At 36.7% G+C, this 23,412-nt stretch overlaps 1 protein-coding gene and 1 long non-coding RNA gene across 5 annotated transcripts; one reads left to right on the top strand and one right to left on the bottom strand.

The window, feature by feature from the left end:
- Window positions 1-595: 595 nt before the first annotated feature.
- On the bottom strand, window positions 596-20,896 carry LOC106871875 (small ribosomal subunit protein bS22, mitochondrial). 3 transcript variants are annotated; one of them, XM_014918618.3, is made up of 3 exons: window positions 20,522-20,896; window positions 1,447-1,527; window positions 596-1,273 (listed from the first exon to the last, which is right to left on the bottom strand). In XM_014918618.3, the coding sequence occupies exons 1-3, from the start codon at window positions 20,550-20,552 to the stop codon at window positions 654-656; spliced, it is 732 nt and encodes a 243-aa protein (XP_014774104.1). In that variant the 5' UTR covers window positions 20,553-20,896; the 3' UTR covers window positions 596-653. The 3 variants fall into 3 exon arrangements, with proteins under 3 accessions (XP_014774104.1, XP_014774106.1, XP_014774105.1); XM_014918620.3 differs by lacking the exon at window positions 20,522-20,896 and adding an exon at window positions 11,405-11,547; XM_014918619.3 differs by lacking the exon at window positions 20,522-20,896 and adding an exon at window positions 9,301-9,368.
- Window positions 15,077-23,301, top strand: LOC149134060 (uncharacterized). 2 transcript variants are annotated; one of them, XR_016243114.1, is made up of 2 exons: window positions 15,077-19,873; window positions 22,909-23,301. It is a non-coding gene; the product is annotated as an uncharacterized LOC149134060 (long non-coding RNA). The 2 variants fall into 2 exon arrangements; XR_016243115.1 differs by lacking the exon at window positions 15,077-19,873 and adding an exon at window positions 21,546-21,887.
- The last annotated feature ends 111 nt before the right edge of the window (window positions 23,302-23,412 follow it).

The following is a 23,412-nucleotide window of genomic DNA, read 5'->3' as shown; positions in this document are numbered from 1 at the left end:
TGAAATTCTGTCCTTGCAGGAATACCAATCATAAACTAGCGAAAAGCAAGCTACAGAAGTGTGCACTTGGACAGCTTCTCTTAAGGTTATCCACAGAGCAAAGATCCTACCATATTGGACAGCAGGTTATATTGCAAGACAACTGCCATCTGTCCCCTCTAACAGACATTCGCAAAATACATAATGGAGTGAGAATTGGTGCAAGACATGATAATCCTCTTAGAGGAAACTTATTGTGAGTACTTGCAATGGAGTGAATGCCACTAAAAGCACCCAAAGGCTAAGAAATGGTTTAAACTGTTCAAGTTTGTCAGGCCAACTACCAAATTTTCCAGTTAGATGTACACAACAATTTGATATTTCAATGGATTAGCAAAACTGTTAGTATGTTTTGATAAAATGACTTGCAGTATTTATATTGAGTTCTGATCCTGCCAAAGTACTGGGGTTGATGTAATCAACTAACCCAACTCTCTTAAAAATTGCTAGCCTTGTCCCTAAATCAAAAACCAATATTTAAATTAATTAAGACACAAGATATAAAATAAAGACATTTATCTCTCTGAAAAGACAACCAAAAAGTAAAACTTTTGAATAAGTTTTCATGACAAGCTTTATTAAACATACGAGCAAACTAATTTCAGAAATAAGTTTCACCGACCAAATATATCAATTTTATAACCTCCCTTCCGAGCAAGGGCCAATTTATCTTGTACAAATTCTTCGGCATCAAAGTCTATTCCAGTTTGTATTTTAGCTTGAAGTTTCGCTTGAAAAAGCTTTTCCTTTTTCTTTCGACGTTTATGCAACTCCTTGCGCCGTACAAATCGCATTCTTTTACGCAGCTTTTTCAGTCGATGTCTGTTCATTTTTCTACGTCTAATTTTCAATATATTTTTGGCTTGTATTGCCAAAGGGGACTCAATAATCCACTCATTAAGAAAAGATAAAGGATCTTCTTTGCTGATAATAGTCGGGGAATGAAATGGAAGTTGGAACACGTCTTTATTGGATTTCACAGGACAGTCGTAAAAAGGAAGTGGTGAAATAAGAGGGTCAATCACTGAACCTGTAGGCAAGGCAGGGCGAAGGTTGTGTCTCGTGAAATTTAAAGAAATTCCTGAGTGAGGTAAAGTAGACAACACTGCATAACCATTTAATAAGTTGTCTGTTGAATGCTTTGGCATGCTGCTATATGTATGGCTGGTGTGTGATACATCATACAATTTCATATGACCAGGTAAACACTTCTTCCATTCACTTTTACTAATGCCTATTAAAATAAGAAAAATATATATGATAAATTACTGGCTTTAAAAGACAAAAACCACAACCTAGTTCTAACAACATGTTGGAGAAATATCTACTGTATGTATTTCAATCAAAATTTTACTAGTTAGAAAAGAATCTGAATTGCAAGATGCCAATTAAAATCAGAAGACCTACCTGAAACCATAAGGTTTCTAAAGGCATGGCATATTCTTGTTAAAGCAGGTGTCATGTTAGAAACTCTGTTAGTTTCAGAACCTAAAAAAGATAGAAATATTATAGTAATATACACAAAAGATGTTTATAATATACACATAGTATTGTTGAGTCACTAATACAATAATATTAATCGTTTCTACTAAAGGCACAAAGACTGAAAATTGGGGGAGGGGGGTACTTAATTCATCAACCCTGAAAGGATGAAAGGCAAAGTCAACCTTAGCAAAATTTGAACTCAGAACATAAAGACAGACAAAATGCCACTATTCATTTTACCCAGTGTGCTAACAATTCTGCTAGCTCACCACCTAAATAACAATAATGATACAGATATGGTGGTGTGGTTGTTAAGTTTACTTCCCAACTACATGGTTTGGAGCTGAGTGCCACCATACGGCACTTTGGAAAGTGTCCGCTACAACAACCATGGGCCAACCAAAGCCATGTGGATAGATTTGATATACAGAAACTGAAAGAAGCTCATCATATGAGTGTAAGTATGCATGCTTGTGTCTTCTAGTCTTGACATTGCATGATAGTTACAAATGGAAGTTACTATTATACAAACCGTATCAGTAATTTTCAACATTCAGCAAGAAAATGTGTGGCCATGGGGAAATATTACCTTGCTTTGAAATCAGCAAGGGTTGGTGACAGGAAATGCACCTAGCCAAAGAATTTATGCCTCAAATTCCAGCCAACCCACACAAGCATGGAAAACTGGACATTAAAAGACTGATGATGACTGTTGTCATATAATACCATCTAATATAATAAATGCGAAAACTAATTTCTGTGTGTCAGTGTGTCACACTTTGCCCCCACCCCACTAGTCATTGACACTCCTACTATTGCTCATATTGGGGTGAGAATAATAGTAAGCATAGAGACGGTGAGGGTGGTGGCGAAGACAGAGAGAGAAGAAATAGACAAATTTAAGGAGAGTTGATGATGTTTTATTAAAAGTGGTAGTGTTGATGGTGGCAGTGGGAGTAATAATAAGAGAGGGAAAGAGTGTGTATGTGAGCAAAAGAGGGACTGACCACTGAACTAAAATGTTCAAGTAACATACTGAACGAACACACACATTTAGCCTTTTTGTGATGGTAATGGGGTGATAGTAACAGTGTGAGCTGTAGTTGTGATAGAGGCAGTGAGTGACGAAGTGAGAGTAAGCAATGTGAAAGACAGTGGTGATGGAGGGGAAGGCAGCGAAGTCAAAGATATTGATGGTGGTGGCATCTGAATGGTGTGTGTATGGCAGATGTAGTGGCATTGGTGGTGGTACTGTTGTTCATCATGCAGTTTTGCAATAATTCCAAGTTGATAAAATATATCATTGTTTTGATGAAGATTGCACATAGCTTGAAAAATGTTGTTCAAGTTTAATAAAGTGTAATATGTACTCAATGCATGAAATGTCGTTGTTGGGCTCAAGGCCTAATGAAGAGCCTTCCACAAGAGCTAGCTTAAAAGCCACCCTATCGAGTGGCTTTTAAGCTAGTAAAACCATATAAATACCTTCTTTTATCTATTGAGATTCAGATTTCTTTTTTTTTACAGAATTCTAAATGATCCCCTTCTTCTCCAAAGAACTAAAATAAGAGAGTCACTGAAAAGCATGCAATGAAAACTGAGCTCTATTTTCAAATAGTACCTACAACAACTTATCTCCATCTAAATCTGTGGTTCTCAATGCGGTGTCCATATGGCTCTTGGAGGTACACATAAGATTTTGTTGTTACACTTTATATTCAATAAATTGGTTATACTTCCACAGTAGGTGCTGGTGCCACATAAAAAGTACTTGTGCCAGTGCTGCATAAAAGCACCTAGTACACTCCGTAAACTGGTTGGCATTAGGAAGGGCATCCAGAAGTAGAAACCATGCCAAAACAGTCTGAATAATCCTTCAACTGTTCAGCTCCTGTCAAACTATCCAACCCATGCCAGCATGGAAAAATGGACGTTAAATGATGATGATGAATACACCAAATATTTTTCATACAATTCCTAATATTTAATTCTAAAACTATAATAGGATATTTGAAACTTCAAATGGCTATGGTGGTCCATTTGAGTAAAAGAGGAATCAAAGTGGCCCAGAAGCAAAACATGGTTGCGAACCACTGATCTCAATTATTATTATATATAAAAAAAAAAAAATTCTCAATTCTCTATATCTCTCACAAAACTCATTAAGTCATGATCACAAGAGATATAACGATAAACCTGTGAAATGAATATTTGAACTTCAAAAGTTTCTTTTTAAATAAGACTGCTTGAGATTTTGCTGAGGAAGGATTATATCTAGTGTCCCTGAGAACAGAGAGTAGGAAGTTGAGACAAGCAACATGGAAACCTGTCTTTATAACAAGAGATTTACAGGAGTGGCTGTGTGGTAAGTAGCTTGCTTACCAACCACATGGTTCCGGGTTCAGTCCCACTGCATGGCACCTTGGGCAAGTGTCTACTACTATAGCCTCGGGCCAAACAAAGCCTTGTGAGTGGATTTGGCAGACGGAAACTGAAAGAAGCCCATCGTATATATGTATGTGTTTGTCCCCCCCAACATCGCTTGACAACCAATGCTGGTGTGTTTGTCCCCATAACTTAGCGGTTCGGGGGTCAATTTGCTCGACTAAAGGCGGTGCTCCAGCATGGCTGCAGTGAAATGACTGAAACAAGTAAAAGAATAAAGAAAGAATGTAATTCTGATGAAGAATGAAAACTCGGGCAATGCAATTCTGAGAACACAATTATTTCCAAGTGTTTGTGACAACAGCCAGGACCCATTAAACAAGTTTATTTTAATGACTTAATTGGAAGGACGTCTGAAACTAGAATTACCAAGTTATTCAAAGACCTGATCTAAACGTGTGACACTAATTCTTCCAAGTCACATCAAACTCCTAGACTCACAAACCCAGATGATTTCATACATTTTTTTAGCTGTAATACGTTTCAGTCATTGGAATGTGGTCATGCTGGGGCACTGCCTTGAAGAATTTCGCTGAACAAACTGACCCCAGTATTTATTTTTTAATTCTGGTATTCATTCAACTGTTTTCTTTCAGCAAACTATGAAGTTATGTGGACATAAACAAACCAAAACCAGTTGTCAAGAGATGTGAAGGGTCAAGCACACACACACACATATATACACACATCAAGAGCTTCAACACAGTGTTCATCTACTAAATTCACTCATAAAGGATTGGTTGACCTAGGGCTATAGAAGACACTTGTCCAAGGTGCCACACAGTGGGACTGAACCTGAAATCAGATAGCTGCAAAGCAAGCTTCCTAACCACACAGTCATGCCTGCACTTATTTGCAGCTCAAAGACTAGGTTTCTGCAACTCTAATCACTTGCATGTGTCTGCAGCAGTCCTCTTGTCTTCAATAAAACTGTTTTTCTTAACGGTATATCAATTTTGGCAAACACTAGAGTCATGTGATTATCTCCCTTCCTCAGTTGGAGCGGGTTCTAGCTGCCACCAATTTTTACTGCTTTACTTTCTCTGCAAGAGGAGAGTTTTGTTGTTCAAATAATGCCACTGGCCACTCTGAGTTATCTATCTTAGCTCATTTTTGTTTATCATCATCCACCTTTCCATAATTGTATGGGCCAGACATAGTTTATTAAAGCAGATTTTGTATAGCCAGATGTCCTTGTTGCCAACCCTCACCTGTTTTCAAATAATGTAATATTTTCCCATGACCAGACAAGTTTTTTCACAGAATATTGGAAATGAATGACACTGCTCATATGACAGTGACACTTATTTACAACTATCATGACAAGTGATATGACAAGGAGACACAAATGTGCATACATACTCATGCACATACACAAATATATATCTATAACACAATTGGCATTTAAAATTTACAACAGCTGTTTTGGTAGAAATTTACTTATTTAATGCAGTCATAGATTACATAATAATATATAATCCACCACCATCAGGTAAAATTTTAAACATTAACCTAGACATAGCTAACATTAGCTGGACTAGTGACTTGTGTTGGTTATGTCCAGGACAATGTTAAAATCTTACCTGCTTAAAATTTTACCTGATGAGGGTGGTTTGTATATTATGATGTAATCTTCTATGATTGCATCAAATAAATGAAATTCTAACAAAACAGCTGCCAGCATTTACTTTTCATATCTACGTCACACCAAGAGCCTATCCACTGAGTTAGATCTATCGTTAAAATTGGATTTGGTACTACGGTATCCTACTAACACTCGATGTATCCAAAGTTGTTTAATTCATTGTAAGCTCTGTTATCATACCAAGCCATTTCATAAAAATCAAGGCATATCAACTCCATAGGATGCCAGAAATGGCTCGGTACAATAACACAGAGCTCACAGTGAAATAACTTTGGATACATCAAATGTTAGTAGGATATCGCAGATAGGCAAGTACCAAATCCAATTTGAACCATAGATCCGACTCAGGAGTAGGTCCTTGATGTGGCATAGGCATAAAAAGTAAACACAGACAGTTGTTTCAGTGTATATATATATATACACACACACATATTATCTAATAGACACAATACATGTTTTTATGTGCTACTAATAGTTTCGTAAATTGAGACACATGTCAAACATATTCATCAGGCACAAACCACATATCATAAACTCAGTTTCTGTAATATGCATGTGTCAACAGCAGTCTTCGTCTTCAATCAGACTGTGTTTTTCTTAATGGTATATCAATTTTGGAGAACTCTTGATTCATGTGATTATCTCCCTTCCTCATTTGGAGATGGTTTCAGCTGCCACCAATTGATTGCCTTTCATTATATATGGTTTGTGCCTGATGATTATATGTTTGAGGTATTTCTCAACATACAAAACTATTAACATAAAAACATGTATTGTGTCTATGAAATAATATTTATCTCTCACCAGATGGAGTATTTTTTTTGTTGATCTTACCATCACGGAACAGATTATATATATATATATATATATATATATATTTTTTAATTTCGCACATGCACATTTTCGATTTTGTCAACTACACAGTATAGTAGGGTCAGTTGGGTACCGTCTGTGAGAAAAACACCACCATGACGCAATTCACTCTACCAGAAATTTGGGAACGACATGCTGTACTGCTTGACATTCACACCAGAAGCTCCAATATGAACATTTCAGAGTGTTAGGGTATCAATCTGAGAACAATGCAGAGGATTTGGAAAGAGTTGGATGAGTCTAATTAGTGATTACGAATGTACGGCAGCTTGGAAAACTCATTTTGATCAGTCGGTCTGATAAGAAAAGAACTCCTGAATTTGTCGGTGAGATCCAGGTAATGATTGACAATGACCCTCCAAGTCAATCAGGTCCATCACCAGGGACATGGGAGTGTATGAGTTTCTTATAAGGCAGGAGTGCGTGAAGACATTCGGTAATCCTCATTCAAGATGATAAAGGGCCAATTTTTATCACAAGCCATCAAGGACAAGAGGAAAGACTGCGCTACAAAGCTTTGGAACTAACTTAAGCATCCCTTCCAAGTGAACATGCTTAGGTTTTTCTCAGATGAGAGAAATTTCTGCCAGGATCAGATGGGGAACACAGAACAACCGTTGGCTTGCCATGTCCCCAAAGCATGGACCAAGAGTGATAAAAATCAAACGTCCAGTCAACATCATTGTGCTTAGAGTGATCACTCATGATGGCGACGTTATGCCTTCATTCATCTTCCCACATGGCCTCACACTCAACACAGAAGCCTACATCAAGTGCCTGGTGGAGGTAGCGCTGTCCTGGGTCAAGAAGGTGACTACTGGAAGACCTTACGCCTGGCAACAGGACTCTGCATCATGCTACATAAGCAAGAGAACCCAGACATGGCTGTCAGACAATTTCTGTGACCACATCACCCCTAACATCTGGTCACCTAACTCCCCAGACTGCAACCCCCCTTGATTATTGTGTGGGGTGCAGTTGGGCAAGAGACCAACAAAATTCCTTGTAACACCAAAGATGAATTGAAGGCAAGAATTATGGCAGCATTCACCAACTTAAACAAGGAGACCGTCCAGAAGAGTTTCAAGAGATTCCGAAGTCGTCTGAAGGCCACGGTCGAAGCCAATGGCGATTTTATTGAATAAATTTACTCTTTAGTATTTCAAGATATTTTTATGTAATTTTGGTAAATATATCTGTTAAAATTAGATGTCAGTGTTTTCATTTTTGCATAATTTAGCTGACAATTTATTCACTGCACCCTATATCATCATTTAACGTCCGCCTTCCATGCTGGCATGGGTGTGATATATACTAACACGCACGCAATAGCTTTTGTCAGTTTCCATCTGCAAATCCACTTACCAGGCTTTGGTTCACCAAGGGAAATACCAGAAAACACTTGCTCAAAGTAAAAACTTCTTAACCAAACACCTAAGCCTAAGCAAACTTTTTACAATTTTATCACAGAAAAAAAAGAAAAACAAAAAGTTCATTAGTACTGAACCATGTAGCCCATTAAGAGTTATTAGTCCATGTTAATTTCATTTGACACCAAAATCCAGTAATATACAAAGCAGGGGTGGGGAACCATTTTCAGCACAAGGGACAAATTGCAAGCATCAACGAATCTGTGGTCATACCCAGGTTTGGGAATTCAAAGATTTTGAGGAGTGTGGAACCTCTCAGTCACTATTGTTCCCAGGTATACTCTGACCTGGAGTAACAGCACTTGTCAGGGACCCAGCCTTGGGTTAAATAGCATGCAACTATCCAAACCAGGGTTATATTGAAACCGTGGGATGCAGCATGATAGATATGAACTATTTCAGCAAATGAACTTATTGAATTAATGACAAATATCAAGCTGCTAAGAGAATGAACAGACAACAAACTGTCAATGGTCGGGGTCAAACAATTCAGTTAGCAAAACTACTGCAATCATCTGTAGTCACAGGATGCACAGATGTGATATTTCACCAAGTAAAAGAAGACCAATGAGACTAAAAACCAAGCCAGATGTTCATACAGCATCACTCAATCAGGATATCTGATGTGTAAGAGTTACACTCTCTGGGCAAGTTACTCAACAGAATGATGAACTGTCTGGAGAGAGAGTCACACAGGTGTAGAGGAAAATAAAGAATCTACAAGTTTAGTGATTTAGTGAATTTCTTCCACATTAAATTCCGATTTAATAGAAGATCGATTATTGTCTGAGTTAAATTTGCTTAAGCAAACAATGATGAAGGGAGTTTGCAACCATCCGTCTTTTTATCATCCAATGTGACTTTGCTTTTTTTCAAGAGGGTAGGATACGATTTGGCTACTTTTTCGAGCAGGTCATGTTACCTCGAAGTGACTCCCTCGATGACATGGGGGATGAAGGTCACTATAAGGTACCTTATTAATGTGTGTTTGGTTTAGTGAATTGTCCAAACTATCAGTCAAGAAATTGGTGTTTAAAATTCGGAATCCAGAGAAGAGTATGACCAAGTAATGAGTTTGTGATATAAGTATTTCGTTAGTTGTGAACATCCAATACGAAAAATATTCTAAACAAACTACATTTTTAAAAAAAACCTATATAAAATTATAAAACCTGACATTAAACATTGAAAATATTTTTGATTTCAATGAATAAAAATTTATATTCACAACATACTTGGTAAACTGTTAGGAAGTTAAAATGCCACAGCGATAAAAACGAGTTGTTAGAATAAATAAGAGAGTGTTTACAATGAAGATGTGACTAGCATTAATGGCCATGCCGCCCACAAACAGTTGTTATTCAACAACAACGTGCGACTTACCTCGCTAGGGTTTCACCTTCACTACGCCATTACAGTGTCACTTTCAATGGGTTTATGTAAAACTAAATTCGGAACACCAATGAAACGCAAAACAGTAAAACAAGGAATAGAAAAAGAAGACATGTTTCTAAGGCGAAACGAAATGTAACTGAGAGATTTCTGTTATTTATAAGAAACTTGAAGTTGACCAGCAGACAGAATCGTTAGCATTTCGTCCGTCTTTACGTTTCGAGTTCAAAATCTGCCGAGTTTAACTTTGCCTTTCATCCTCCCGGGGTCGAAAAAATAAGTACCAGTTAAATACTAGCCTATTATAGAAAGGGTTATTTATAAGAAACTTTTCTGGCACGGTAACGATTCTGCCAGCTTGCCGTATAATAACTAATAATAACATCACCGGGTACATAGGATAAAATTATTCTTTGGATATTGAATATATAAGATTATGCATAAAAATCAGAAAAAAAGAAGTTTTTTTTGTTATCTGTAATTATAACCATGGGTATAGACATTCGTATTAAATAGATCATTACGTGAAACTTTCTTCTAACACATTTATAATTGTGTTTTCTTTATGAAAGAAAAACTGATGCGGACTTTCGGAAATAGCTGTCACGAATAAAATGGAATTTCTTTGGTGGGGGTTTGGGATTTTTCGACAATTAACAATGTCCCACAATTCAAAACACTTGTAAATCGCTTTTTTTTTTTTTTGTTGTTGTTCAAAATCCATTAGTTTCAAATTTCACCACACCTCGTCATCGTATCTTCAGAATAGCTATCACTATTAAAATTATTTTTGTCTTCTTTTTTTTTTGTTTTTGTTGTTTCGTGATTTTATAATATTCGGCATTCTGAAACACTTGTAATTCGCATTTTTATTTTTAAAAATTTAACCCCCACCCAGCCATTCATCATACATTTCATAACTAAAATGTTTTTTTTTTTAATTAATTGAAAAAAAAAAATTAATTAAATAGTCTTATTTATTTATTATTCCAGTTGTAATTGATAGAAATTCTTTACAACTCTATAGAATCATAGCGGTATGAGTAGAATTTCGGACAAAATTACTTTTTTTCTGGTTCTTCTTACGCTTATATTAGAAGCATTGCGAGCTGGCAGAATCGTTAGAACACCGGATAAAATACTCAACGATATTTGTTTCGCCTTTTCCACATTCAGAATTCAAATCATACAAAAGTCAATTTTGCTTTTCATCCCACAGGAATCGGTAAAAATAAAGTACCAGTTAAGTACTGAGGATTAATTTTATCGACTAAACCCCTCTCCTCGAAATTGCTAGTCTGGTGACTAAATCAGAAACCATTTATTTTGAAGAACTTTCCAAAACAGGAAGTGGTTTCCAAGGAATGCAAGCACCACTTAATACAATTTACAATAAATAGGACAAAGGAGACGAGGAGTAGGTTGGAGTAAAGTTCAATTGTTTTCTTATGTTATAAAACACGATAAAATTATAACAGTCGAATTAAATTATAGTTTTTTTTAATGATTACTTTCGCCTCTCAGTTTGAGAAGAGCATCCTGATTTACAAATAGGTTAACTTCTAAAACAAAAGCCAACGAACAAGTTTCGTTAGGAATAGCAGCCAAATTTTCCCTCATCATAACTGAGCATTTAAAATACAAGAAGCAACATTAACTAATGTAGTCCTAGATATACTAGTACAGTGCAGTAGTCACTGGCAACCGCATGGGGTTTGATGACATGTATCATGCTTTCGCTAATTGCTTTAGTAAGAAGTAGGCATAGACATCCTCTTGGTCCTCTCTCTGGACCCAACGGTGCATCCAGAATGTGACAGTTTGAGAGAGCTGCGCTACCACCTGACAGATACTCCTCTTCTTCAGCTGAGTAAAGTGGAGCACTATGAAATTAAGTGTGCTGCATTGTCCAGGAATTGAACCAACCTTTATGATCATGAGCCAACATTCTAACCTCTGGGCTATGTACCTTCACTACGCTAAATAAAAAAAAAAACGAATTTTCACAAATGGATGTTCGTTAATAAGAGCTACTCGACAAGGATTAACCTACAATAACCAGTATATACTAATTATATGTCAGCAAATATCAAACCTTTTCGAGAAAATCTGGTGCTTTTCTCTTGCAATATTTGTTCTGTACAAAATTCCACACTTTTCTGTGTCCCTGCTACTGAGAAAAACTCAACGAATCAATATATTCATTCAAAACCTGTATCAACGACTGAAAACAAAGGGGACGTAACTAAATACTGCACTATCTTTACTCTAGCTTTGCAATTCTACTGTAGTCTCAGGCCAACCAAAGCCTTGTGAGTGCATTTGGTAGACGGAAACTGAAAGAAGCCCATCGTATATATGTATATATATATATGTATGTGTGTGTATATGTTTGTGCGTCTGTGTTTGTCCCCCCAACATCGCTTGACAACCGATGCTGGTGTGTTTACGTTCCTGTAACTTAGCAGTTCGGCAAAAGAGACCGACAGAATAAGTACTAGGCTTACAAAGAATAAGTCCTGGGGTCGATTTGCTCGACTAAAGGCGGTGCTCCAGCATGGCCGCAGTCAAATGACTGAAACAAGTAAAAGAGTAAGAGTATAAGCAGACATGTTTTTCACAGAAGACTACAAATGAATGACACCACTTGTATGATGTTGACACTTATAATTATCATGTAATGTTAGGACAACGATACACACGTTATATATATATATATATATATATATATATAGGGTTGCCCAAAAGTAGGTTTACAGTTATCACGTAGGCACTTTAAATTTCTTTTAAAACATTTTATTACATTTAAATTTCTATCTTACAAACTGAAAAGGAAGCTTGACAAAATTAACTAAATTAGCATAGAATAATGGTTTCATATTTTTTCATAATTAAGATCTAAATTGTTGATATATGAATGTGAAAGAAATAGTTGAATAACTGTTAACCTACTTTTGGACCACCTTGTAAAAAAAAATATATACATATATATATATATATATATATATATATATATATATATATATATATATATATTATTCAAAACATCTGGATTTGGATTCCATGCTACTTCAAGTTTTGAAAGCTCTTGGCCATAACAGAGCCTTCAGGCTGGTAATAATACGTCAGAGTATTACCAAACTGATGAGAAAGGCTCCGTTTGGGGCTTTGCAACTTGAAGTAGCATGGAATCTGATAATGAACTTCCTTCACTTTCCAACTACCAAAACCACTCAAAGGCACTGGTCAGCTTGGGCTATAGTAAAAGATACTTACATAAGGTGCCACACTGTGGGACTGAACCTACAACAATGTTGTTGAGAAGCAGTCTACTTAACCCCACAGCCATGCCATGACAATGTAATTCACATAAAACACATACATAATTAACCTTTGCACCACCTCTGTTTGCTAAATCTAATCTCCACACAAGGCAATAATCAACTCAAGACTATGGAAACCAAGTCAAAGGTGCCATGCATTGGGAATGTGACTGGAATCACACAGTTGAAAAATCAAACTTTTTAACCACATATTCATACCTCCAACTCAAGTAACAACAACAACTTGATGGTGAAGATGTGATGGGGTGGGGTACACTCAGATTATAGTAAGAATTATATAAGTAGTACCAAGGATGGGTAAGTTCATAAGAGTGTGAAGGGGGAAATGGAGGAGAAGGAAAGTGTGAGTAGACACAAATAGAGGGAGAGGGTGTTAGTGGGATATATGAGAAAAAGATTCGACTGGGACACATTGTGTGCTGATAGGTTTGCGGGGATGCGAAAGGAGAAAGATGGGAGGAGATTACAGCAAGTGGTGCACCCACGTGAAGGGATAGGGTAGATGTCAGGCCGATGGTTTGTTGGAGGAGAGGTTTGATAGAGACAGACTGTGTGCAGGGAATGGACATAAATGAAATGCCTTTACAGTTTTGATTTTACTTAGTTGGACAGGTTCTTTCAAGCACAGTAAATTGCCAATCATCTCAAGCAAGAAAGTAGACAAATTACTTATTCTTTTGGGGAAATGGCCCTGCATGCTATGTAGAAAAGGTGTAGGTAGAAATTCCATATGGTGTACCCAGTACAAGCTATGAACACTTAAAAGGAGCAGTGGAATCACAGGAACGTTAGCAGAGAAAGCAGTCTTTGTGGGTGACAGATGCACAGGAACAATTAACACTAAGAACACACAAGAAACAAATATTTTCAAATGCCCAGGGATTCCTTAGAGATAATAGATAGTTTCTGTTACCTAGGTAATGAAATCAGCAGTAGTGGAGGATGCTCTGAAAGCATAGTTACTAGAATTAAAACCAGCTGAGCAAAGTTCTGAGAGCCTTTACCTTTGCTGGTAACAAAGGGTCTCTCCATTAGAGAGAAAGGCAGATTGTAGGATGCTTGTGCACAAACAGCTATGTTACATAGTGAAATGTGGACTGTGAATGTAGATAACATGTAGAGGTGTGAAAGAAATGAACCGAGCACGCTGCATTGGATGTGCAATGTATGACAAAGTGTTATGATGTTGAGAGAAAAATTGTGTATAAGAGGCATCAGATGTAGTGTGCAAGAGAAAAGACTGTGCTGGTATAGCCATCTGATGCATATGTATGGAGACAGGTGCATAAAAAATTCTAATTTTCCTGTGGAAAAGGAAAACCCAGATGTGGGATGAAGTGGTGAAAAATTATCTTCAGATGTTGAGCCTCACAGAAAAGATGACAAAGGACCACCAAGATAGACATACATGCATGCAAATACATACATATAATTGTTTTATTTGTTTCAATCATGATTGTGGTCATGCTGGAGCACCACCTTGAAGGGTTTTAGTCAAACAAATCAACCCCAGGACTTATTTGTTAAACCTAGTACTTATTTTATCGATATCTTTTGCCAAACAACTAAGTCACAGGGATGTAAACATACCAACACCAGTTGTCAAGCAGTGATGGGGGGCACAAACACAAACACACACACATATATATATATATGACAGGCCTCTTTCAGTTTCCATCAAATCCACTCACAAGGCTTTGGTTGGCCCATGGCTTTAGCAGAAGACACTTGGCCAAGGTGCCATGCAGTGGGATTGAACCCAGAACCTTCTGGTTGGGAAGCAAGCTTCTTACCACACAGTCATGTGCCTATTACAATATGTAATATAATGATACAAACAACAAAATCTTTTAACTAACATCTTTTCAGTAATTTGTTTACAACTAATTAATCTAAAAATAATGGTCATAATATCTCGAGAGAGATCTTGCTGAGTGAGGCTGATTAATATGAAGTTCAGATCAAACATCTGTGAGCCAGCAGATAAGGATTATAGTGGATTCAAGAATAACAAGTGTTTAATATGAGGATAAGAAGAATCAAATGGATTTGTCATGAATAGTACAACTGGTTCAGAAGACCAGAAATTATTGTAATATCAGCCATAGAGAATTCCTGGGGTGAAATAATGGTTGTAGTGTGTTTATGAATAAAGAAGCCTTTGTCATTTAGACATTGGGGTGTGGGGACAGCTCTATCATCCTGGATAATGTAGATTAACACTCAGGCCAAAGAAAACTAGCTATGAATCACATGTCATCACAGCACAGTAGTAGTTGTTGTTTAACTCCAGATCAAACATACTTATGATTGAAGGCATTCTGTGACCACTTTACTCTTTGTAGCAGAATCTGGGATTACTTTATTCATTGTACTCTTTATTTAAGAGTGCAGAATGTAACTGGAATAAGCTTTGGCTGCTGTAACAGGCAAACCAATCATGGTTCTATCATTGTCTCACAAATCAGTAATTGTTCTGTATGTTGGTCAAATATGGAAGTTGTGAGTGCTTTTACAGTTTGCCTATTGTTTCACTTCCTTTATTTTTTTTTTTTTATATGAAGGTGCAATCACAGGTGTGTGGTTAAGAACTTGTTTCTCAACCACATGGTTTTAACTTCAGCTACACTGCATGACATCTTGGACAAGAGTCTTTTACCACAGATCTGAGTCTGTAGTTGATATGTGTATATGTGTGCACATGAGTGTGTGTTTGAGTTTGTTTCTCTATGTCTTGGTATTGCATGATAGTTGTAAACAAGAGTCACTGTTATAAAAGTGGTGTCCTCCATTTCCAGTCTTTGGTGGGAACATGTCTGGCCATGGAAAAATATTACCTTTGTAGGAAACAGTTGAGGGTTGGCAACAGGAAGGGGCATCTGGCTGTAGAAAATTTGCCTCAGTGAACTCTATTCAACCCATGCAAGCATTGGACATCAAAATGATGATGATAAGAGGTAGATATTGTAGAACTGTTGACAACTGCTAGTATTTTCCCCTGTGTGTATGTATCTGTGTGTGTCTGAATGTTTATATTATTGAATGATACCCTCTTTATGTACATTTCCTTTGTTTGTCTGTAGTGTTCTTAGGATGGTCCTGGATGTTTCAGAATGACTTGAGGGTTAGGGCTTGCTGCAGCAACCAACTCTATTCATCACAAGGTTAAAGTAATGTTTCACTTTTAATATTTTTATCTATATTTGTAACTTTTGTGTTATGTTGTGTGTTCTTTGCAAAGAAATTAGATACCCAGAATGAACTGATGAATAACTCATGATAAACCTAATGCCTAGGATGTAAACTAATCTTTTATCTTTTACTTGTTGCAGTCATTAGACTGTGGCCATGCTTGGGCACCACCTCAAAGAATTTTTAGTAGAATGTATTGATTCCGGTAGTAATTTTTTTAAAGCCTGGCACTTATTCTATCAGTCTCTTTTGCCAAACTGCTAGGTTACGATGATGTTGTCAAGAAGTGGTGGGACACACACACATAAATATGACGGGCTTCTTTCACTTTCCATCTACCAAATCACAAGGCTTTGATTGGCCAGAAGCCATAGCAGAAGACACCCAAGGTGCTACACAATGGGACTAAGCCCTGAACCATGTGGTTGGGAAGCAAGCTTCGTTTATTCTCTGTTGGCTAAGTGTAGTGGGTAAGAGTTTTTCTGACTGTGTTTGTGCAGTATTTTATATTCTTTACTTTAGTAAATAGTACAGAAATGTAGTATGTAACTTCAAGTATTTAAGTTGCTAGTGTGTGTGGCTGGCTTATATTACTCATGTTGAGTAATCCTTTAGCATTCAGATTACTCTATCAAGTGTAATGCTTATTTATTAACATTGTTTTGAATTAATCATGTACTATTGTATAGCTTTGAGATTTCAATGACAGCTACAGGAAAAGTACTTGGCCAAGAGTAAGTCATTGTACTTAGCCTTCATTGACCTGGAGAAAGCTTTTGACAGAGTTCCCTGCTCTGTTATATGGTGGTCTCTAAGGAAGTTAGGAGTAGAGGAGTGGCTTGTTAGAGCTGTACAAGCCATGTACAGCGATGCTGTCAGTAAGGTGAGAGTCAGCCATGAATACAGTGATGAATTTAGCATACAGATAGGGGTTCACCAGGGTTCAATTCTCAGCCCACTCTTATTCATTATGGTCCTCCAGGCCATAACAGAGGAATTCAAAACTGGGTGCTCATGGGAACTGCTATATGCTGATGACCTTGTTCTTATTGTAGAATCTTTAACAGAATTGGAGAAGTTCAGAGAGCTACTACCTCTGTTGGCAACAAAAGGACTCTCTCTCTCACTCAGAGTGAAAGGTAGATTATATGATGCTTGTGTGCGAACAGCTATACTCCATGGTAGAGTGGAGAGAAATAAAGGTAGTATGCTCCGATGGATGTGCAACATTAGTGCACATGTACAGTAAAGTGCAAATATATTGAGAGAAAAGTTGGGCACAAGAGGAATCAAATGTAGCATGCAAGAGAGAAGACTACGTTGGTTTTGACATGTAATGTGCATAAAAAAGTGTCGATCATGGAAAGTGGATGGTACCCGCAGAAGAAGAAGACCCAGGAAGATGTGGGATGAAGTGGTAAGGACTGATAGCAGGATGTTGGGCCTCATGGAGGAAATGACGATCGACAGAGATGTTTGGCGATATGAAGTTCTAGAGAAGACCCGCCTACATCAATGAAGCTAAGGTCTAGAAGTGCTGTCTGTCCCACCCACACTTAACAAGGAAGCTTCTCACACACTCTACCACAACAAACCAAACTACATCTTTACATCTCTTCTCTTCCTCACATTTCTGCTTCATGCACTATGCTTACCTCTCACTCCCCAATCCTGTCCACTTGACCCTGTGCCACTCTATCATTGCTCTCTACTAGCCCCCGACCTGTGTGTTCCATCCACATGCCCTATCTCACTGTATTATTGCTATCTGCTAGCCCCTGACCTTTGTGTTCCACCCACACATAACAAAACTTTTCACTCACCCTACCCCAACTCTTCCCCTCCTCACATTTCCTCTTTCATACACTATACCTAGCTCTCACTCTGCAATCCTATCCTCATGGCCCTGTTCCTCTGTATCATTGCTATCTGGTAGCCACCGACTTTATATATACCCAGGTCTTCGCCACTCACCTCCCCCCTTGCACTCTTTAATCACACTTCCTTCACAATATCCTGCCAGGGATGGGTAGATTGATAGCAAAGTCAAGAGCAAGGGATAGGTAGTGTTAAATGGTTCTGGTGGAAAAAGCTAGGAAGAGAAGGAGTTCAAAGTATGAAGATGGAGTGGTGGTAAAGGAGAGTGTACTGGGTAAGATGAATGTGCAAAGAGAATAGTAAGAGAGATACATATAATAGGAGTGGTGTAAGTAGAAGGGATATGTTGCTAGAGCAGCTAAGTTGTAACTTAAGGTTGTATTGTTATTTAGAAATTTAATAGATTTTACATAATGGGTAAATGATGAGTTGAATTTGTGTTTCCATGAAAGGATTACATCTGAGAATCTATTAAGTAATGAAGGGTTAAGGTTGCAAAGGATGGCAAGAAACTCCCATAAACACAGTTTACAGACTCCCTGGTTAGTGTTCTATGGGGGTGGATCCTTACAGATAATGGACCAGGATAGGGTATAAGGAATGTTTTGGGACGTGAGGTTGTGTAATGTAAGTTGCTAGAGATATAAGCAAAAGCATTCTAGCAGTGACCTTCTTGTCTTTTCAGGGGTGCCTAGTATTACGCTACCTGATACATCCTTTCCTTTTTTTTTATAACAACATTTTAAAATTCAAAAGGAATTTGGCAGCTGTTTCTAGCAACCTCATAGAGGCTCCTGGGTATGATAGTTGGTCCTATTTGATATTCTCTGATACTGCATGTAAGAAAGTGGAGAATAAGTTTGGTAGAGTCTAGTTTTGATTGTTAGGATCCAGGAGAGGAAACTACAAGAATGCATGGGAAAGAGGACTACTACACAGAGACTCAAAAGATTAACTAAATTGTTAAAGGGTAGATAGTTGCCGGGCAGGGACATGGATCTATGAACCCATTGCTAATCTACTTATGCTGCAACATTCATGTAGGTTGTACATGCAGGGATCCAATATATTGCTGTGCATGGGATTTACAGCTGAACAATCAAATGTGTGATTTAGATGGCGGCAAAGGAATCAGCTGAGCTATCAAGAATGGTCACTAAGACAGTGAAAACATCTGGCAATGTAGGAACTCAAGCTAGACACTCATAGAGTCAATCAGGTTTTAGAGGGAGGCGTTATACACAATGATTAGTATAGCATTATCCTCATCAGCTGCTTCAAGAGCAGCGAACATGTTCTTGATAGAAACAACTACAGATAGAGGTACTGGAATGATGGACCAAATTTAACAAAATTATACCATAACTAATTAAGAAAATTGACTTAGATGAGAGACTTGGGTTTACAGCAGAACAAGGAACTACCAAAACCCTCTTCCCACTGAGACATCAACAAAAGAAATCTTCACTTAAGAGGAAACAGCTAAACTTAGCATTTGTTAATGTGGTGGTGGTTACTAAGAAAGCTAAGTGTAGAAGACTAGTTTGAGAGAGTTGTACCAACCATATAGAGATGACATCAGCAAAGTGTGAGTACAGTGAGGGACTTAGCATTCAGACATGTATCCTGTTTATTGTAGCTCTTCAGGTCCACAACAGAGGAGTTTAGGTACAGCTATCCATAGGAACTTCTGTATGCCTATGATGTAGTTCTCATAATTGAATTGTAGAGGCCAGAATTTTGAGGCCTCAGAGTAAACTCAGTAAAGAGTTTTAGAAGGAATTGAGACAGGACTGGAGTTATCTGCAGGGAAGTGATCATGTTTGATGTACAGAAAAGTAGAAGGAACCTATTGAAGAGGAATGTATGAGAAAAAGTAAAGATAGATGCCAAGATACTAAACCTTACAAAGGGCTAAGATACGGTGTTAGAGAAAACTAGTCCAACCTTCTTCATGTCTTCTTCACCGCATTTCACTTTCCGTAGTTCTGGTGAGGAAACGAAGACCCGAAGATGGATACATTCAGAGATGTAGTAAAAGTTTGTCAAAAGAAATTGCCTTTGCAAAGAAACACATTTTTTCCTAGGCAAGATTTTATTTTGGAGAAAAGTATTTGTTCTCAATGGTAATGTCTTTCAACAAACTGCTTGTGAGTAAATCATCGATCTCTTCACATTCTAGGGATTAGTACCGTTTTAAGGCATGAGCATAACTGGATAGTTGCCGGGCAGGGACATGGATCTTTGAACCCATTGCTAATCTACGTATGCTGCAACATTCATGTGGGTTGTACATGCAGGGATCCAATATATTGCTTTGCATGGGATTTACAATACTGTTAACAAGGCCCGCCTTAGTGTAGGTGGGAGAGGCAAAACGGAAAAGCGCTAAAATTATTTGTACAAGAAGGGACAAATGAGATGAAACAAATAAAATGAGATAAGTTCTCAGAATGAGAATGGACATAACAAAATACTGCAATATAATTAATCTGGTGTCTCTTCATTTCTATCGATTCAATCGTAATTTCTTCACAAAATGAACATGCAATTGATACGACCAAATAACATATGACATAAATGTTGTCCAAATCGAATCAAAATCATTTTGAATGTACTGATCGCCTATTGTCTTAAATTCATTACATTCTCGCATTATCTTTGCATCAAACAAGAAAAAAGCACACGAATTTTAGCATGTGGGATCACACACACACACACATAAACAAGATGACTCAACATTTATGAAAACGGTAAAACTATCCAAACATTTCATATCAAATAAAATGCATACGTACCAGAGATTTCTGTTACTTTATGAGCAACCATAATGAACGGTTTTTTCTCACATTTTCATCCCGATTTTTTTTTGTTCCTTTATTCTGATATAGTATTATTTCAATTAATTTTAAATGAAATACCCTTCTGGCTCAGGATTATTCTAAATTGTAAACGAACACTAACAATATAAAGAATTAAATATTTTATTAATGTCTACATCGTTTATTTAAAAACCTATAGTTACTCATTCTTGGACAATATCCTAAAGATATAAAGTGTTTTAGATGTATTCTTTAATTTATTATTTGAAATAAAAACGGAACATGGAAATATTGAATTTAAACCAGGAAATCTGTATCTTCTAGTGGTTACTTCCCTTGAATATTTAATCAGCTTTCAATACGAAACTCCCAGGTGATGGGTAGGCTTTTCAGGCTGTCACTTACAAGAAAGAAATATTATAGAAGCTCCTGTTAATTAATCATTTAAAATAAATCAAATGATTTTATCATACATTTATAGATAATATTTTGCGAATGGGAAGAACTACCCAACAGAGAATGAGAAATATATAAAAATATGAATTGAAGTAACGAAACGAAAACAAAAAATATTGTTTATTCGGTTTTCATTTTCCATAGGATGGGGATACTTTGATTTTAAAAACACTTATGGAAGTGGCTAACAGAAAACAACAAAGTAAACAGAAATAAAAGAGCTCTAATGCAGAAATTGCGAATTGTCAACCTTTTTGATTGATGCAATAATTTCAGGAGTTAAAAAAGGTGGAAACTTTTCGAAATTTCTGCTGACTCTTATATACGATTACATCTTGTAATTAATGAGGTTTTTCAACGTTGTATTTAATAAAAACGAAAGATTGCCTAAAATACTTATAAATTAACTGAATTTTTTTCTCAATTCATAAGACGTGTACTTTTAAAATCAAAAGATTTTTCTCCTTAGAGTAAAATTTTTTTTTTACTGTACAGTTTGTTTTCGTTTCGGTATTTCGATTACACCTTGTTTTTATACAAATCTCATTTTGTCAGAGTTAATTACGACGCAACTTTCCCCATTTACTTAACTTTTATAGTCAAAACAAAAAAAAAAGACTCATTTTTATAAATAACTATTATTATTTTAGAAATGGAGCAGATGTTTCATTTTTATCTTACCAGTTTTTAACTATTATACCGAAGACTAGCTGTACGATTAATAGCCAGCAATAACAGTTAATTTTTTATTTAACCTAACAACAATGAATTAACAGTTTTGTGACCTGTGTCGCCGATATAATTAGAAATCCTGTTTATATTTGATGGTATTAAACAAGGGCATAGGAAATCGGAAGTGTTTCCTTTCACAAGCTGAATGTCGTTAGTAAGTGTTACCAAATGTCAAAAATGGCACCAGTGAATAGTAGGGGTCAGGGGAAGACTGTATCAGCGATTCCCAAATGCTAATGTACTGGGATTCTGTTTTAACCCTTTTTACCTTTGTTTCAATTAATTTTGAAAATAATAAAGAATTTAGTAAAATTTTGATGAAATGTTCTAATTAAGATCACTTTAAAACGGAATTTGTTTTGTAGAAAGAGCCAGAGCAGTCTCGGGTTGGCATCAAAAGGGTTAAATATATGGTAATATTTTGCAGGCGCATGCACCAAATAATCTTTTTTTTTTTTCATCTCTAAATACAGTTTATATGCTAATGTAGCAGTGATTCGAAATCACACTGCTAGATATTCAGACACTATAAGTGAACTACGAGCGTTTCCCACGATCAATCTATATAAATCAACCAATTTTTGTGATACTATGGAATGATATGATTTTCATGATTGTTCTTGAATAAAGCCTCTTGTCCCTGTAAAAGCCATTTGGCACGTAACTAAGAGCACAGTTGACCAACAGACCTCTGTCACCATAGAGATTTGCACAGTTGACCAACAGACCTCTGTCACCATAGAGGTTTGCACGGTTGACTTGGTATGTTTTAGGACCAACTGCAGTCAATTAAAAAACTTTTGTTTTATCCAACATAAATACCCGAACTCACGTCTTTGTACACAATAATGCAATCTATTCTGATCTATGCCATGTGCTAAAAGTTAAACCAAAATAATATGATCTTGGACATTCAGGGAAGACAGGAGGCTGTCAATGTTAATTAACAGATGCAGGCTTTCATCAAGTCCATTCCCCTACCATAACACTCCTCTTCCTTTTCTACAGAACTTAGCATATTTTACAAAATTATCATTCTTACTCGAACATTCTTTCAGCATTTAGTCTGTATTCAAAGCATGTTTTTCTTTTTCTTGTTCTTTTTTCACTTTCATTGGCATATTGTATTTTTATCTAAATTCTCTGTTTTATTGTTTCTTTCTTTTCAATTTTAGGTAAAGAACTGGGAGGAGACTACTTATGGTGGTGATTCAAAAACTAACTGGTAGATATTCAGTCAGACACCACGATTAAACCACTGTAATTTTCATATGATTGGTCTATAAATTGACTGATCAACATAAAGATGTGGTGTGATATGGTTTTCTTGATTGTTCTAGAATCAAACCTCTTGAACCTTAAGAAAACTGATTGGCATGTAGCTTACAGTGCAGATTGCCAAGGAGATTTGAACATTTGACTTAGATATTTTTTGGACCAACTGCATATTGTCATGCATACAAACTTTATATAATTTCAGAGCACTTTCTCTCTTCCAATCCAGGTCATTGTAAATAGCTAGTTACCAAATAGCTGTATGTCCAGCAATAAATATTCTGTTAAATGTTTGTGAGTGTGCTTCAGTTATTATTCATGTATCCAATGAACTATATCTTTATTGACCAACTCAACTCAAGCAACAGTGAGAATCTGGTGACACAAGCAAATGATGTATACAT

Source organism: Octopus bimaculoides, chromosome 9, assembly GCF_046866305.1.
Source record: "Octopus bimaculoides isolate indiv1 chromosome 9, ASM4686630v1, whole genome shotgun sequence".
NCBI lineage: Eukaryota > Metazoa > Mollusca > Cephalopoda > Octopoda > Octopodidae > Octopus > Octopus bimaculoides.
The sequence above is the reverse complement of the archived record's forward strand: the minus strand, read 5'-3'. Positions and strand labels throughout refer to the sequence as shown.